A 19,793-nucleotide genomic window follows, 5' to 3' on the forward strand; every position below is an offset into this window, starting at 1 on the left:
GTACAGTATCAGAGGTGGGTGAGGTGTTATATGATATAATTATTACACGAAGTACAGTATTGGAGTTGTGTGAGGTGTTATATGATGTAATTATTACATGAGGTACAGTATGGAGGTGGGTGAGAAGTTATATGATGTTATTATTACACGAGGTACAGTCTTGGAGGTGTGTAAGGTGCTATATGATGTAATTATTACATGAGATACAGTATAGAGGTGGGCGAGGTGTTATATGATGTTATTTTTACATGATGTAGTATGGAGGTGGGTGAGGTGTTATGTGATGTCATTATTATATGAGGTACGGTATTGAGGTGGGCATGGTGTTATATGATGTTATTATTACATAAGGTATAGTATGGAGGTGGGCGAGGTGGTATATGATGTAATTATTATATGAGGTACAGTATGCAGGTGGGTGAAGTGTTATATGATGTAATTATTACTGGAGGTACAGTATTGACGTGGGCGAGGAGTTATATGATGTTATTACACGAGGCACAGTATTGGAGGTGGGTGAGGCGTTATATATGATGTAAGGTGATGGAGGTAGGTGAAATGTTATGTGATGTTATTATTATATGAGGTACAGTATAGAGGTAGGTAAGGTGTTATATGATGTTATTATTACCCAGTATTGCGCATTATTATGACAGTTCGGCGCGGTGTGCGCTCATTGGATGCTTGATGTCATGTGACGCGCTGATTCCTCCCCGGCATGCAGCGCGGCGCTGTGACGCCACCACTAGGATGTGATGTGTCTGCTGAGTAGAAGTAAGTAGCGGTGGGACTATGAAGTGCGCAGCGCTGCTAGTGAGAAGGAGCGGGGCCGGCCCCGTCATAGAGGGCGCAGTGTATAAAGCAGGAATACGGGAGAGTGATGTCACGGAGGTCTGGATTACAGAACACGTGTGATAGAATGACGTCACCATAAAATATTGTGGAGGAGATGGACAGAATTACTGGGGGAGGACTTTGAGTATATGGCCATAGCTACTAGTGGGGTATGATGAGCATATAAACAGGGTTACTGGGGAGGAGGTGCACAATGAGCATATGGCCAGGGCTACTAGGGGGGTGATGGGCTTATAGCCAGAGATACTGGAGGGGGACGATGAGTATAATGTCAGAGTTACTTGGGTTGGACGATAAGCATATAGCTGGGGTCACTGGAGGGGCATGGGACAATACATATACGGCCACAGCTACTGGGAGGGACAATGCATATACGGCCACAGCTACTGGGAGGGACAATGCATATACGGCCACAGCTACTGGGAGGGACAATGCATATACGGCCACAGCTACTGGGAGGGACAATACATATACGGCCACAGCTACTGGGAGGGACAATGCATATACGGCCACAGCTACTGGGAGGGACAATACATATACGGCCACAGCTACTGGGAGGGACAATACATATACGGCCACAGCTACTGGGAGGGACAATACATATACGGCCACAGCTACTGGGAGGGACAATACATATACGGCCACAGCTACTGGGAGGGACAATACATATACGGCCACAGCTACTGGGAGGGACAATGCATATACGGCCACAGCTACTGGGAGGGACAATGCATATACGGCCACAGCTACTGGGAGGGACAATGCATATACGGCCACAGCTACTGGGAGGGACAATGCATATACGGCCACAGCTACTGGGAGGGACAATGCATATATGGCCACAGCTACTGGTGGGGACGATGCCTATATGACCACAGCCACTGGGGGAGGACGATGCCTATATGACCACAGCCACTCGGGGGGGGGGGGGGGACGATGCCTATATGACCACAGCCACTGGGTGGGGACGATGCCTATATGACCACAGCCACTGGGTGGGGACGATGCCTATATGACCACAGCCACTCGGTGGGGACGATGCCTATATGACCACAGCCACTGGGGGGTGGGGGGTAGCGCGATGCCTATATGACCACAGCCACTGGTGGGGGATGATGCATATATGACCACAGCCACTGGGGAGGACGATGCCTTTATGACCAAAGCCACTTGAGGGGGGGGGGGGGACGGACGATGCCTATATGACCACAGCCACTGTATTGGGTCGATGCCTATATGACGACAGCCACTCGGGGGGGACGATGCCTATATGACCACAGCCACTGGGGGGGGGGGCGATGCATATATGACACAGCCACTGGGGGGGGGGGGGGGACGATGCATATATGACACAGCAACTGGGGGGGGGGGGGAGGAGCATATATGACAGCAACTAGGGGGGGGGGAGATGCATATATGACACAGCCACGGGGGGGGGGGGGGGGACGATGCATATATGACACAGCCACGGGGGGGGGGGGACGATGCATATATGACACAGCCACGGGGGGGACGGACGGACGATGCCTATATGACCACAGCCACTGGGGGGGAGGGAGACAATGCCTATATGACACAGCCACTGGGGGGGGGGGGGGGGAACGATGCCTATATGACACAGCCACTGGGGGACGACGACGATGTATATATGACACAGCCACGGGTGGGGGGGGGGGCGATGCATATATGACACAGCCACGGGGGGGGGGGACGATGTATATATGACACAGCCACGGGGGTGGGGGGATGATGCCTATATGACCACAGCCACTCGGTGGGGACGATGCCTCTATGACCACAGCCACTGGGGGGTGGGGGGAAGCGTGATGCCTATATGACCACAGCCACTGGTGGGGGATGATGCATATATGACCACAGCCACTGGGGTGGACCATGCCTTTATGAGCAAAGCCACTTGGGGGGGGACGACGATGCCTATATGACCACAGCCACTGTGTTGGGACGATGCCTATATGACCACAGCCACTGTGTTGGGACGATGCCTATATGACCACAGCCACTGGGGGGGGGGACGATGCCTATATGACCACAGCCACTGTGTTGGGACGATGCCTATATGACCACAGCCACTGTGTTGGGACGATGCCTATATGACCACAGCCACTTGGGGGGGCGATGCATATATGACACAGCCACTGGGGGGGGGGGGACGATGCATATATGACACAGCAACTAGGGGGGGGGGGAGATGCATATATGACACAGCAACTAGGGGGGGGCGATGCATATATGACACAGCCACGGGGGGGGGGGGACGATGCATATATGACACCGCCACGGGGGGGGGGGGGAACGATGCATATATGACACAGCCACGGGGGGGGGGGGGACGACGATGCATATATGACACAGCCACGGGGGGGGGGGGGCGATGCATATATGACACAGCCACTGGAGGGGGGATGATGCATATATGACACAGCAACTAGGAGGGGGACGATGCATATGTGACACAGCCACTGGGGGGGGGGTATGATGCATATATGACCACAGCCACAGGGGGGGATGATGCATATATGACCACAGCCACAGGGGGGGATGATGCATATATGACCACAGCCACTGGGGGGGGGGGGACGATGCATATATGACCACAGCCACTGGGGGGCGATGCCTATGTGACCACAGCCACTTGAGGGGACGATGCCTATATGACCGCAGCCACTGGGGGGGGGACGATGCCTATATGACCACAGCTACTGGGGGGGGGGGGGACGATGCCTATATGACCACAGCCACTGGGTGGGGACGATGCCTATGTGGCCACAGCCACTCGGGGGGGAAGCTATGCCTATATGACCACAGCCACTGGGGTGGTGGTGGTGGGGGGGGTTGCCTATATAACCACAGCCACTGGGGGGGGGGGGGACACAATGCATATATGACACAGCCACTGGGGGGGGACGATGCATATATGACACAGCCACTGGGGGGGACGATGCATATATGACACAGCCACTGGGGGGGGGGACGATGCATATATATGACACAGCCACTAGAGGGGGACGATGCCTATATGACCCCAGCCACTCGGGGGAGACAATGCATATATGACACAGCCACTTGGGGGGGTGGGCGATGCATATATGACACAGGCACTGGGGGGGGGGGGACGATGGCTATATGACCACAGCCACTGGGGGGGGGGGAGATGATGCCTATGTGACTACACCACTGGAGGGGGACGATGCCTATATGACCACAGCCACGGGGGGGGGGGGGACGATGCCTATATGACCACAGCAACTGGGGGGGGGTGGCGATGCCTATATGACCACAGCCACTGGGGGGGGGGGGGGGGGAGGCGATGCCTATATGACCACAGCCACTGGTGGGGGGGGGGAGACAATGCCTATATGACACAGCCACTGGGGGGGGGGGACGATGCCTATATGACACAGCCACTGGGGGGACGATGCATATATGACACAGCAACTAGGGGGGGACACGATGCATATATGACACAGCCACTGGGGGGGGAACGATGCATATATGACATCCACTGGGGGGGGGGGGGTGGAGACGATGCATATATGACACAGCCACTGGGGGGGTGGGCCATGCCTATATGACCACAGCCACTGGGTGGGGACGATGCCTATGTGGCCACAGCCACTCGGGGGGGAAGCGATGCCTATATGACCACAGCCACTGGGGTGGTGGTGGTGGGGGGGTTGCCTATATAACCACAGCCACTGGGGGGGGGGGGACACAATGCATATATGACACAGCCACTGGGGGGGGGACGATGCATATATGACACAGCCACTGGGGGGGACGATGCATATATGACACAGCCACTGGGGGGGACGATGCATATATGACACAGCCACTGGGGGGGGGGGGACGATGCATATATGACACAGCCACTGGGGGGGGGGGATGCATATATATGACACAGCCACTAGAGGGGGACGATGCCTATATGACCCCAGCCACTCGGGGGAGACAATGCATATATGACACAGCCACTTGGGGGGGTGGGCGATGCATATATGACACAGGCACTGGGGGGGGGGACGATGGCTATATGACCACAGCCACTGGGGGGGGGAGATGATGCCTATGTGACTACACCACTGGAGGGGGACGATGCCTATATGACCACAGCCACGGGGGGGGGGGACGATGCCTATATGACCACAGCTACTGGGGGGGGGGGGGGGGGAGGCGATGCCTATATGACCACAGCCACTGGGGGGGGGGAGACAATGCCTATATGACACAGCCACTGGGGGAGGGGACGATGCCTATATGACACAGCCACTGGGGGGACGATGCATATATGACACAGCAACTAGGGGGGGACGATGCATATATAACACAGCCACTGGAGGGGGGGGGACACGATGCATATGACACAGCCACTGGGGGGGGGAACGATGCATATATGACATCCACTGGGGGGGGGGGGGTGGAGACGATGCATATATGACACAGCCACTGGGGGGGTGGGCCATGCCTATATGACCACAGCCACTGGGGGGGGGGGGGGGCGGGGCGATGGCTATATAACCGCAGCCACTGGGGGGGAGACGATGCGTATATGACCACAGCCACTGGGGGGGGGGGGCGCAATGGCTATATGACCACAGCCACTGGGGTGGGGGGGGGGCGATGCCTGTATGACCACAGCCACTAGGGGGAGGGGGGTGAACGATGCATATATGACCACAGCCACTGACGGGGGACGATGCATATATGACCACAGGCACTGGGGGGGGGGGGGGGACGATGCGTATATGATCACAGCCACTGGGGGGGACGACAATGCATATATGACCACAGCCACTGGGGGGGGGGGGGGAACGATGCATATATGACCACAGCCACTTGAGGGGACGATGCCTATATGACACCGCCACTGGGGGGGGATGATGCTTATATGACCACAGTCACTGGGGGGGATGATGCCTATATGACCACAGACACTGGGTGGGGACGATGCCTATATGACCACAGCCACTCGGGGGGGGGGGGGACGATGCCTATATGACCACAGCCACTAGGGTGGTGGTGGGGGGGATGCCTATATGACCACAGCCTCTGGGGGGGGGGACAATGCGTATATGACCACAGCCACTGGGGGGGACGATGCATATATGACACAGCCACTGGGGGGGGGGGGTGATGCATATATGACACAGCCACTGGGGGGGGGGGGCGATGCATATATATGACACAGCCACTAGAGGGGGACGATGCCTATCTGACCCCAGCCACTGGGGGGGGGCCGATGTATATATGACACAGCAACTGGGGGGGGGAACGATGTATATATGACACAGCAACTGGGGGGGGAAACGATGTATATATGACACAGCAACTGGGGGGGGGGGGAACGATGTATATATGACACAGCAACTGGGGGGGGAAACGATGTATATATGACACAGCAACTGGGGGGGGGGGGAACGATGTATATATGACACAGCAACTGGGGGGGGGGGAACGATGTATATATGACACAGCAACTGGGGGGGGAACGATGTATATATGACACAGCAACTGGGGGGGGGGACGATGCATATATGACACAGCAACTGGGGGGGGGAACGATGCATATATGACAGCCACTGGGGGGGGGGGGACGATGCATATATGACACAGCCACTGGGGGGGGGGGGGACGATGCATATATGACACAGCCACTGGGGGGGGGACGATGCATATATGACACAGCCACTGTGCAGGGGGGGGGGGGGAAACGATGCATATATGACAGCCACTGGGGGGGGAACAATGCATATATGACACCGCCACTAGGGGGGGTGGTCCATGCCTATATGACCACAGCCACTGGGGTGCAATGGCTATATAACCGCAGCCACTGGGGGGGGGGGGGGATGATGGCTATATGACCACAGCCACTGGGGGGGGGGGGGTGATGGCTATATGACCACAGCCACTGGGGGGGGGGGGATGATGGCTATATGACCACAGCCACTGGGGGGACGATGCCTATGTGACCACAGCCACTGGGGGGGGGGGAGGACGATGCCTATATGACCACAGCCACTGGGGGGGGGAGGACGATGCCTATATGACCACAGCCACTGGGGGGGGGGGGACGATGCCTATATGACCACAGCCACTGGGGGGGAGGACGATGCCTGTATGACCACAGCCACTAGGGGTAGAAGATGGCTATATGACCACAGCCATTGAAGGGGGAGGGGGGGCGATGCCTATATGACCACAGCCAATTGGGGGGGGGGGGGCAATGCCTATATGACCACAGCCAATTGGGGGGGGGGCAATGCCTATATGACCACAGCCATGGGGTAGGGGGGGGCAATGCCTATATGACCACAGCCATTGGGGGCAGGGGGGGTGATGCTTATATGACCACAGCCATTGGGGGCAGGGGGGCGATGCTTAAATCACCACAGCAATTGGGGGCGGGGAGGACGATGCCTATATGACCACAGCCACTGGGGGGGGGGGAGGACGATGCCTATATGACCACAGCCACTGGGGGGGAGGACGATGCCTGTATGACCACAGCCATTGGGGGGGGGGGACGATGCCTATATGACACAGGCACTGGGGGGGGGGGGGGACGATGGCTATATGACCACAGCCACTGGGGGGGGGGAGATGATGCCTATGTGACTACACCACTGGAGGGGGACGATGCCTATATGACCACAGCCGCGGGGGGGGGGACGATGCCTATATGACCACAGCAACTGGGGGGGTGGCGATGCCTATATGACCACAGCCACTGGGGGGGGGGGGGGGGAGGCGATGCCTATATGACCACAGCCACTGGGGGGGGGGGAGACAATGCCTATATGACACCGCCACTGGGGGGGGATGATGCCTATATGACCACAGTCACTGGGGGGGATGATGCCTATATGACCACAGACACTGGGTGGGGACGATGCCTATATGACCACAGCCACTCGGGGGGGGGGGGGGACGATGCCTATATGACCACAGCCACTCGGGGGGGGGGGGACGATGCCTATATGACCACAGCCACTAGGGTGGTGGTGGGGGGGATGCCTATATGACCACAGCCTCTGGGGGGGGGACAATGCGTATATGACCACAGCCACTGGGGGGGACGATGCATATATGACACAGCCACTGGGGGGTGGGGGGGTGATGCATATATGACACAGCCACTGGGGGGGGGACGATGCATATATAACACAGCCACTAGAGGGGGACGATGTCTATCTGACCCCAGCCACTGGGGGGGGGGGACCATGCATATATGACACAGCCACTGGGGGGGACGATGCATATATGACACAGCAACTGGGGGGGGGACGATGTATATATGACACAGCAACTGGGGGGGACGATGTATATATGACACAGCAACTGGGGGGGGACGATGTATATATGACACAGCAACTGGGGGGGGGAACGATGTATATATGACACAGCAACTGGGGTGGGGAACGATGTATATATGACACAGCAACTGGGGGGGGGAACGATGTATATATGACACAGCAACTGGGGGGGGGAACGATGTATATATGACACAGCAACTGGGGGAGGAACGATGTATATATGACACAGCAACTGGGGGGGAACGATGTATATATGACACAGCAACTGGGGGGGAACGATGTATATATGACACAGCAACTGGGGGGGAACGATGTATATATGACACAGCAACTGGGGGGGGGGGAACGATGTATATATGACACAGCAACTGGGGGGGGGGAACGATGTATATATGACACAGCAACTGGGGGGGGGGGAACGATGTATATATGACACAGCAACTGGGGGGGGGGGACGATGTATATATGACACAGCAACTGGGGGGGGGGACGATGTATATATGACACAGCAACTGGGGGGGGGGAACGATGTATATATGACACAGCAACTGGGGGGGGGGGAACGATGTATATATGACACAGCAACTGGGGGGGGGGGAACGATGTATATATGACACAGCAACTGGGGGGGGGGGGAACGATGTATATATGACACAGCAACTGGGGGGGGGGAACGATGTATATATGACACAGCAACTGGGGGGGGGAACGATGTATATATGACACAGCAACTGGGGGGGGGGGAACGATGTATATATGACAGCAACTGGGGGGGGGGAACGATGTATATATGACACAGCAACTGGGGGGGGGGACGATGTATATATGACACAGCAACTGGGGGGGGAACGATGTATATATGACACAGCAACTGGGGGGGGACACGATGCATATATGACACAGCAACTGGGGGGGGACACGATGCATATATGACACAGCAACTGGGGGGGGGAACGATGCATATATGACAGCCACTGGGGGGGGGGGACGATGCATATATGACACAGCCACTGGGGGGGGGGACGATGCATATATGACACAGCCACTGTGCAGGGGGGGGGGGAAACGATGCATATATGACAGCCACTGGGGGGGGAACAATGCATATATGACACCGCCACTAGGGGGGGTGGTCCATGCCTATATGACCACAGCCACTGGGGTGCAATGGCTATATAACCGCAGCCACTGGGGGGGGGGGGGATGATGGCTATATGACCACAGCCACTGGGGGGGGGGGGGGTGATGGCTATATGACCACAGCCACTGGGGGGGGGGGGGATGATGGCTATATGACCACAGCCACTGGGGGGACGATGCCTATGTGACCACAGCCACTGGGGAGGCGGTCGATGCCTATATTATGACCACAGCCACTGGGGGGGGGGGGGGAGGACGATGCCTATATGACCACAGCCACTGGGGGGGGGACGATGCCTATATGACCACAGCCACTGGGGGGGAGGACGATGCCTGTATGACCACAGCCATTGGGGGGGGGGGACGATGCCTATATGACCACAGCCACTAGGGGTAGAAGATGGCTATATGACCACAGCCATTGAAGGGGGGGGGGGGCGATGCCTATATGACCACAGCCAATTGGGGGGGGGGGGGCAATGCCTATATGACCACAGCCATGGGGGAGGGGGGGGCAATGCCTATATGACCACAGCCATTGGGGGCAGGGGGGGTGATGCTTATATGACCACAGCCATTGGGGGCAGGGGGGCGATGCTTAAATGACCACAGCAATTGGGGGCGGGGAGGACGATGCCTATATGACCACAGCCACTGGGGGGGGGGGGGGAGGACGATGCCTATATGACCACAGCCACTGGGGGGGAGGACGATGCCTGTATGACCACTGCCATTGGGGGGGGGGGGGGGGACGATGCCTATATGACCACAGCCACTAGGGGTAGAAGATGGCTATATGACCACAGCCATTGAAGGGGGAGGGGGGGCGATGCCTATATGACCACAGCCAATTGGGGGGGGGGGGCAATGCCTATATGACCACAGCCAATTGGGGGGGGGGGGCAATGCCTATATGACCACAGCCATGGGGGAGGGGGGGGCAATGCCTATATGACCACAGCCATTGGGGGCAGGGGGGGTGATGCTTATATGACCACAGCCATTGGGGGCAGGGGGGGCGATGCTTAAATGACCACAGCAATTGGGGGCGGGGGGGCGATGCTTATATGACCATAGCCACTGGCGGAGGACGATGCTTATATGACCATAGCCACTGGGGGAGGACGATGCTTATATGACCACAGCCACTGGGGGAGGACGATGCTTATATGCCCACAGCCACTGGGGGAGGACTATGCATATATGACACAGCCACTGGGGGGGGGGAATGATGCATATATGACACAGCAACTGGGGGGGGGACGATGCATATATTACAGCCGGGGGGGGGGGGGGGACGATGCATACATTACAGCCACTGGGGGGGGGGGCGATGCATATATGACACAGCCACTGGGGGGGGGGGGACGATGCATATATGACACAGCCACTGGGGGGGGGGGACGATGCATATATGACACAGCCACTGGGGGGGGGGACGATGCATATATGACACAGCCACTGGGGGGGGGGGACGATGCATATATGACACAGCCACTGGGGGGGGGGACGATGCATATATGACACAGCCACTGGGGGGGGGGGACGATGCATATATGACACAGCCACTGGGGGGGGGGGACGATGCATATATGACACAGCCACTGGGGGGGGGGGACGATGCATATATGACACAGCCACTGGGAGGGGGACGATGCATATATGACACAGCCACTGGGGGGGGGGGGGGAGATGCATATATGACACAGCCACTGTGGAGGGGGGGGGAGACGATGCATATATGACATCCACTGGGGGGGTGGGGGGGGACAATGCATATATGACACAGCCACTGGGGGGGGTGGGCCATGCCTATATGACCACAACCACTGGGGGGGCGCGATGGTTATATAACCGCAGCCACTGGGGGGGGGGGGGACCACGATGCCTATATGACCACAGCCACGGGGGGGGGGGGCGATGGCTATATGACCACAGCCACTGGGGGGGGAGGGGGACGATGCCTATATGACCACAGCCACTGGGGGGAGGGGGTTGAACGATGCATCTATAACCACAGCCACTGGCGGGGGACGATGCATATATGACCACAGCCACTGGGGGGCGGGGGGAGATGATGCATATATGACCACAGCCACGGGGGGGGGGGGGGGGGGGCGATGCCTATATGACCACAGCCACTGGGAGGGGGCGATGGCTATATGACCACAGCCACGGGGGGGGGGGGGCGATGGCTATATGACCACAGCCACTGGGGGGGGAGGGGGACGATGCCTATATGACCACAGCCACTGGGGGGAGGGGGTTGAACGATGCATCTATAACCACAGCCACTGGCGGGGGACGATGCATATATGACCACAGCCACTGGGGGGCGGGGGGAGATGATGCATATATGACCACAGCCACTGGGGGGGGGACGATGCATATATGACCACAGCCACTTGAGGGGACGATACCTATATGACCACAGCCACTGGGGGGGGGGGGACGATGCCTATATGACCACAGCAACTCGGGGGTGAATGATGCATATATGACCACAGCCACTCGGAGGTGAACGATGCATATATGACCACAGCCACTGGGGGGGGGGGGGGTGGGATGATGCATATATGACCACAGCCACTTGGGGGGGGGGGGGGGTGGGTGGGACGATGCATATATGACCACAGCCACTTGGGGGTGAACGATGCATATATGACCACAGCCACTGGTGGGGGGGACGATGCGTATATGACCACAGCCACTGGGGGGGACGATGCATATATGACCACAGCCACTGGGGGGGCGATGTATATATGACCACAGCCACTGGGGGGGGACGATGCTTATGTGACCACAGCCACTTGAGGGGACGATACCTATATGACCACAGCTACTGTGGGGGGGGGGGGGGATGATGCCTATATGGCCACAGCTACTGTGGGGGGGACGATGCCTATATAGCTACAGCTACTCGGGGGGGGGACGATACGTATATGGCCACAGCTAATGGGGAGGACGATGCCTATATGGCCACAGCTACTGTGGGGGGTACGATGCCTATATGGCCACAGCTACTGTGGGGGGTACGATGCCTATATGGCCACAGCCACTCGGGGGGGACGATGCCTATATGACCACAGCTACTGTGGGGGGGGGATGATGCCTATATGGCCACAGCTACTGTGGGGGGGACAATGCCTATATAGCTACAGCTACTGAGGGGGGGACGATACATATATGGCCACAGCTAATGGGGAGGACGATGCCTATATGGCCACAGCTACTGTGGGGGGTACGATGCCTATATGGCCACAGCTACTGTGGGGGGTACGATGCCTATATGGCCACAGCTACTGTGGGGGGTACGATGCCTATATGGCCACAGCTACTGTGGGGGGGACGATGCCTATATGGCCACAGCTACTGGGGGGTGGACGATGCCTATATGGCCACAGCTACTGTGGGGGGGGACGATGCCTATATGGCCACAGCTACTGTGGGGGGGGACGATGCCTATATGGCCACAGCTACTGTGGGGGGGGGACGATTCCTATATGGCCACAGCTACTGTGGGGGGGGGGCGATGCCTATATGGCCACAGCTATTGTGGGGGGGGGGGACGATGCCTGCATGGCCACAGCTACTGTGGGGGGGGACGATGCCTGCATGGCCACAGCTACTGTGGGGGGGGGGGGACGATGCCTACATGGCCACAGCTACTGTGGGGGGGGGGGGGAACGATGCCTACATGGCCACAGCTACTGTGGGGGGGGGGGGGGACGATGCCTACATGGCCACAGCTACTGTGGGGGGGGGGGGGACGATGCCTACATGGCCACAGCTACTGTGGGGGGGGGGGACGATGCCTACATGGCCACAGCTACTGTGAGGGGGGGGGGGGTGATTCCTATATGGCCACAGCTTATCTGGGGGGAGGGGGCGATTCCTTTAATGGCCACAGCTACTGTGGGGGGGGGGGGGGGCGATTCTATATGGCCACAGCCAATCTGGGTGGGGGGGGCGATTTCTATATAGCCACAGCTGTCTGGAAGGGTGGGGCGATGCCTATATGGCCACAGCTGCCTGACGGGGGGGGCGATGCCTATCGGGCCACAGCTGCCTGGGGGGGGGGGCAATGCCTATATGGCCACAGCTACCGTGGGGGGGACGATGCCTATATGGCCACAGCTACTGTGGGTGGGTGGGGGGGGTCAATGCCTACATGGCCACAGCTACTGGGGGGGTGGGGGGCGATTCCTATATGGCCACAGCTACTGTGGGGGGGGGGATTCCTATATGGCCACAGCTAATCTGGGTGGGGGGGGCGATGCCTATTAGGCCACAGCTGCCTGGTGGGGCGGGGGGCGATGCCTATGTTGCCACTGCTACTGGGGGGGGGCGATGCCTATATGGCCACTACTACTGGGGAGGGCAATGCCTATATGGCCTCAGCTACTGGGTCGGGGGCGATGCCTATATGGCCTCAGCTTTTGGGGGGAGCGACGATGATGCGCTTATGGCCAGAATTACCGGCGGTGGGGGGACCACGCGCATATGGCCAGGGTTACTGGGGAGGACTGTATGCTAACGCCGTTTGGATTCCCTCGTTTGAAAGGTCAAATTCATACAGAAATGAATGCGCTTTGGATTGGAGATCCGCACGGTCAGTCGTTGTACGCCGGGGGGGTTTTCTTGGGACCTCATTCACAATGTCTACTGCAGATTTTGTGCTGTGTACATTTTGCTGCCATGCTCCAACATGTGATCATCCCCTTAGCGGTCGGAGACGGTCAGTGGTGGGCCGCAGGGTAACGGGACACTAGTTGGGGGGTCCTGCTGTATGTCTGTGTTGGTATTAACATGTTATGCGCTGGACCTTTTGTCTCTTGCAGTGTGACCCCCATGGCCCTGATAGAAGGTGTCGGTGATGAGGTGACCATACTCTGTGCTTTACTCTTGCTGTTTTCGGTCATTGTCTTAGCTTGGATTTCAACGCACATTTCTGAAAGGGGACCGGCTCAGTGGTCACGCACATTTCTGAAAGGGGACCGGCTCAGTGGTCATCACAGGCCTATGGAGAACAGAACACATCTGCAAGGCCCGGATCAGAGCCGGAACCGGAACAGACTGTGTCTAATGGTGACCAACACTGTAGCAGTGATGAGCCGATATCTGAAGGAAGAACGTCTGTAACGCACGCTGATGGGAACTCTTCTGTCAGTCCTGACAGTTCGCCTATATTAGGAGAACCCTCCCTGAGGAATGACTCAACTTGTAGTGACCACAAGCCCCCGTCTGGTCCTGAATCACCTGCGTCTAGTGACCACAAGCCCCCGACTAGTCCTGAATCACCTGCGTCTAGTGACCACAAGCCCCCGACTAGTCCTGAATCACCTGCGTCTAGTGACCACAAGCCCCTCATTAGTGCTGAATCACCTGCATCTAGTGACCACGAGCCCCTCATTAGTGCTGAATCACCTGCGTCTAGTGACCACGAGCCCCCGACTAGTCCTGAATCACCTGCGTCTAGTGACCACAAGCCCCTCATTAGTGCTGAATCACCTGCATCTAGTGACCACGAGCCCCTCATTAGTGCTGAATCACCTGCGTCTAGTGACCACGAGCCCGCGGCTAGTCCCGAATCACCTGCGTCTAGTGACCACGAGCCCGTGGCTAGTCCCAAATCACCTGCGTCTAGTGACCAAGAGCCCCCGGCTAGTTCCGAATCACCTGATAATGGGGAGTCGCCCACTCTCAGGCACAGAGGACCCCAGACGCAGAGCAACTCCGCTTGTAGTCAAGATACAATAACAATACGATTAAAGTTCCTGAATGAAACGGAGCGTGTGGTGAACGCTCGGCTCACTGACTCTGTCCTGCACATTAAGAGGTAAGAGGGAGCATTAGCGACTTAAGCGTCGTAGTGGACAGCGCCATTCGTGATTCACTCTTGCTTCTTGCGAAGTTCACCAGATGTTTTCAGGGCGGCCTGTTATTCCTTCCGATGGCTAATATTATTAAATAATCGTTCAGTTTAAACGCAATCCAACGGCGAACGAGAATCGCAAGCTTGTCATTTATCGTTGTCCTCCCGTTGCATTTAAACACTGATCAGTTCTTCACGGAGGAATGTGAGACACTGAGCGAGAAGTTCGTGATGCCCCACGATGATCTGCCTGACTGAATAGGCTGTAAGAGCGCAAATGGGCTGGCGATGACGTCACCAGCTCAAGTGAACGAGAATCGTGAGGTTCTCGCTGGGTGTAAAAGCGGCATTACATGCGAGTGCTATGCTTTTTTGCGTTTTAACTATTGGACCCATTCGCGATTTGTTTCATCCTCATGATTAACGCAAGTAGATCTGCATATTGCACCCTTTTTGCGCAAAATACAGCGCTTACACTTGATCGCTTGTAAAATGGCAGGTAAGAGGGTGTGATATAGTTCCCATCTTCTCAGACTTATTTCGCACTTGCCTGTGTAAATACAGCCTATGGCCTTATTCACGCGAGTGTTTTATGTGGATAATTTACCCGCGATTAAAAAATTGCGACCACCTGAAGCGTTCGATTCCAATGCATTCATTCAGATGAGCGTTTGGTTTTTTTGCGTAAAAACGTTGCACCGGGAATGATAGGACATCGGCGACAGAATATGGCGGTATTGCACTATCTGTCACCCAATATACGCTGGCGGCTCCCATTAACTCCTATGGGAGCTGAAAAACAAAAGTGAGGGGGGGGGGGGCAGCTTAGCTGTGTCCATCGCTGCGAAAACTTTACAGGTGCCTCTATTTAAGCATTAGAAGACTTTCTGAGGATTTATGCTGCCGGATGGATTTCTGGGCTTCGGCGTATATTTTCGCTAATACGCCGCAGCTGCACTCGTGGACGAGAAAACGCAAATTTTGGCCGCGACTTGAATGCAGCTTTTTCCCCATTTACACACGATGCTGAAGACGCAACACTCGTGTGAATGAGGCATAAAGGTGCTTAGACAGCAGGGAATATGGAATCCGGGGGTGAACTTCTTTAACTTCCCTGGCTCCCCCATTGCCTTGCTGTCACCCTCCGGACAGCCCAATGTCCACGGGCGGGTTTGATTTGCGTGGACATTGAGGTGCCCCACACGGATTTGCGGAATCCACGTGGGGCACCTGCGTGGTCAAGCCGCCCATGGGGAGACATAAGCGTCCGCAAATGCATTAAAGCATGCAGATTTATTTTGCGGACCTTTTGGTGCTACATTTTCCTATGGTTCCCACACGGAAGACTTTTATTGAAGTCAATGGAAGCCGTCCAATCTGCGGCATACCCGCAACTCAATTGCAGATGGGCCGCCGATACCGAGGGAAAGCATGTTTTTTTTTTTTTTTTAAAGTACCGAATCCGAGCATAGACTACCGGAGGATGACAGTGGGCAGCCTGGTAAGTATAAAAAGTACACCCCCGGGCTCCACATTCCCTGTCCTATAAGCACCATAACGTAGCTTATGGTGCTTATTGGATGTGATAGGTTTCCTTTTTTAAAGGATATTCCTATTTCAGGCTTTTATGATATTTGACAAGATCTGCCATAAAAGTCTAAGGTGTCAGTCCCAGACTTGGGACCTGCACTATTTTTCGAGTCTAGGTCCCTGCCCACCTTGGATGCTGTGGTCTGGAGGATGTAAATAGTTGAGAGCCCTTTGCTGTTTCTCTAACTCCCACAGAAGTCAGTACGATTTACACAGCTCACAGTCTCACATAGTTCATGGAATTCCCAGTGACTTCTATGGGAGTCACAGAGACGCATAGCTGAACCAAGCTCCGCTGTTTCCATTATCCTGACTACCTCGCTATCAGCGGTGTGGACACAATGTGAAATTAGCCAGTGGAAACGTCAGAAAATGCTATGTTACTGGAAGAGTAGTAGATATTTGGAAGAAGGTTACAGCAGATGTGGTTGGAAATTCAACAGTAAGTGAATGGAAACCTACCTGGGGTAAACGCATATCTATGCGACAAGGAAAAATAGTATAAGGGTAGACTTGATGGACCAAGTGATCTCCGACTGTCATCAATCATGTATGTCCAGAATAGAAGCGGTGGTCAGCAGCAAAGAAAAGTAGGAAAACACCTCATAATTCAGCTAAGATGCCATATGCACACCATATAAAGGGTTTGGACCACAACCCAAAAATCATCCACAAAGAAGGATGGCAGCAATGGAAGATGCAGGAAATAGAAAAAAGAACAACTTCATTTCTCCAAGTCAAAAGCAACAGCAACGTTTCGGGACTAGGTCTTTCTCAAGCTTGTATGTGTCTGAATGTCCCATGGGGGCAATGTAAGGGTGCACTCCATTCCATTTGATTGCAGTTTTATCATATTACATAATGTAGCGTCTGTAGCTAAATACACATTATGTAGCGTTTGTCTCTGAACGTTTCAGCGTTCCGCATAGCTTTAGGTCCTCCACTGGTACGAGGCACTAAGGTCTATTAGCAATCTTAAAGGGGTTATGCAGGCAGTGGCCATCGAGGTTGGAGTGGAAGCACTGCTCCGACCCCAGTGTAGTGGCTGGTGCTCGTAATTGCAAGTGCAGCTCTCCTAGAAAGCAATGCGAACCCAGCCTGAAATTACAAGCGCAGCTAACATTGGTTTCAATGAGAGCTGGGCCTGCAATTACCCTGTTTCCCTGAAAATAAGACATAGCATGATTTTCCAGAATTTTTGAGGATGCAAAATGATTTTTCAGGCTTTTTGAGGATGCTTGAAATATAAGCCCTACTCCAAAATTAAGCCCTGCTAACAGTTAATTTAAAAAGTCAATTTAAATAGTGTCCAGGCAGCTATACATGTAAAAAAGTTAAACCTTTTTGAACAAAAATTAATATAAGACACTGTCTTATTTTAGGGGAAACACGGTACTAGCCACGGCCACTAAATGGGTTGCAGCAGCACTTCCACTTTGGTGTATCCCGGCGGCCGCTGCTTGGATAAACCCTTAAAAGCGAATCGCCTCCGGCCACAGATTGTCTTCTTATGGACTGACCATCTGTAATTTTGTGGATCAATAGGAAATTACCAATTATCCCATGAAGAGAACCGCGCCATGGATCGCTGCGATTATCCAGTACGGTCTAGTGGTGGTTCATTGCTGAACCTCTACATCTCCTGTTTCCATGACCCATCCTGTTTATTGAGCTGTTCAGGGCAGTTATGGCGGTGCAGAGTGTAACGAGTCTGTCCCGTATAGCAGGTTGTTACTAGCTACAACTTTATAACCTTTCTCATTCTTTGTTTCCTATTTCTTCTTGATTTTAGAAGCCAGTTCCCAGGCCAGGAGCCTCGTGTCCGCCTCATCTATCAAGGGCAGCTCCTCCGAGATGATTCTAAGACACTAGCATCGCTCCAGCTCACTGACGGCTGTGTGCTTCATTGTCACCTTTCCCAGCATGCCACAGCCTCGGGCCCCGGGGGGCCCGAATTGTCCCAAGACTCTGTAAACGTTGGCAGCCTTATGGTTCCATTATTCCTGCTCCTTCTTGGCCTTCTATGGTACTGCCAGTTCCAGTATCCTCAAGCGTTTAATGGAACCGCCACTGCATGTCTGGGTGCCTTGACTCTGTTTGTGTTAGTTCTTGTGTTTTCCTCATACCGTAGATAGTCCTCTCTTACCACACAGTGCCCGGCAGCTGCATGTAAAGCGGAGACAGATGCAGGACTTGTTGCAAGAGGATGTAGAACAAGCCATAAATCCGTAAGTCGCAGCTGCCGCTCAGTCTCTTACCTGCAGCGATATTGGCAGCTTTCTAATTTATCATGGCGATCAGTATGACAAGTGACAACCCAGAAGGGTGGCCATATTGTTTTCACCAATATGGCGGCACTCATTTGTGCAAGTAAGATATAATGACTGGAGTAGACTGCAGCCGCTGTTTTCACAATACTGGAAGCAGGCCGCATGTCTCTAATTTCTTGCCAATAAGATACGGATATAGCAGAGCTGAATGTGTCGTGTTATCCTTCATGGCTGCGTTATTTGTGAATGGGGAGTGCAGATGGCTTATGTTTGCCTGCTGACCCTTGTTACCTTGCCATCAGTTGACATTGGGTTTTACCTCTACATTTGGCGTATAGGCCAACAAATTAACTTGACATATACATATTACATGGCCAGATGTACGCCATAAGTCACCTTGCGTGTCCTTACATTGTAGTCTACTTTCTTAGGGTTTTGTGGCACGGAATTCAGGAATTGAAAATCCTCAACCCTTTCCAATCCACTGTCTGATGTCTTCCTACATTCTGATTGAAGCTTGTACAGCTCCAATGTCAGAAGACGTCCGACAGGGTATTCTTACTGTCTATTGCCAGCCACTCTGCTGTTGGAGCCTCTCTGGCGCACACATACTGGCTTTAGCCAGCAGATGGCACTGTTGTATAACAGCAAAAAGAGAAAGCCTTTTAGGAAACCCTGAATCCCAAATTGGATTGGAAAGGGTTAAATATTCCATGAATGGGGTTTGTT

The 19,793-nt window shown here is 55.0% G+C and overlaps 1 protein-coding gene across 1 annotated transcript; it reads left to right on the forward strand.

The window, feature by feature from the left end:
• The first annotated feature begins 719 nt into the window (after nt 1-719).
• On the forward strand, nt 720-19,267 carry TMUB1 (transmembrane and ubiquitin like domain containing 1). The gene is made up of 4 exons (XM_066585121.1): nt 720-774; nt 14,171-14,270; nt 14,306-15,168; nt 18,587-19,267. Exons 2-4 carry the CDS (start codon nt 14,181-14,183, stop codon nt 18,927-18,929), a joined length of 1,296 nt encoding a protein of 431 aa, XP_066441218.1. The 5' UTR covers nt 720-774; nt 14,171-14,180; the 3' UTR covers nt 18,930-19,267.
• Nucleotides 19,268-19,793: the final 526 nt, after the last annotated feature.

This window comes from Eleutherodactylus coqui, chromosome 12 (genome assembly GCF_035609145.1).
Source record: "Eleutherodactylus coqui strain aEleCoq1 chromosome 12, aEleCoq1.hap1, whole genome shotgun sequence".
NCBI classification, from domain to species: domain Eukaryota; kingdom Metazoa; phylum Chordata; class Amphibia; order Anura; family Eleutherodactylidae; genus Eleutherodactylus; species Eleutherodactylus coqui.

Excerpts from the sequence above, each read along its gene's own strand:
- TMUB1 (XM_066585121.1), top strand. The coding sequence starts at position 14,181 with ATGGCCCTGATAGAAGGTGTCGGTGATGAGGTGACCATACTCTGTGCT. Across the intron at positions 14,271-14,305 it reads TTGTCTTAGCTTGGATTTCA|ACGCACATTTCTGAAAGGGG; the intron begins ACGCACATTTCT and ends GGCTCAGTGGTC. Across the intron at positions 15,169-18,586 it reads TCTGTCCTGCACATTAAGAG|AAGCCAGTTCCCAGGCCAGG; the intron begins GTAAGAGGGAGC and ends TCTTGATTTTAG.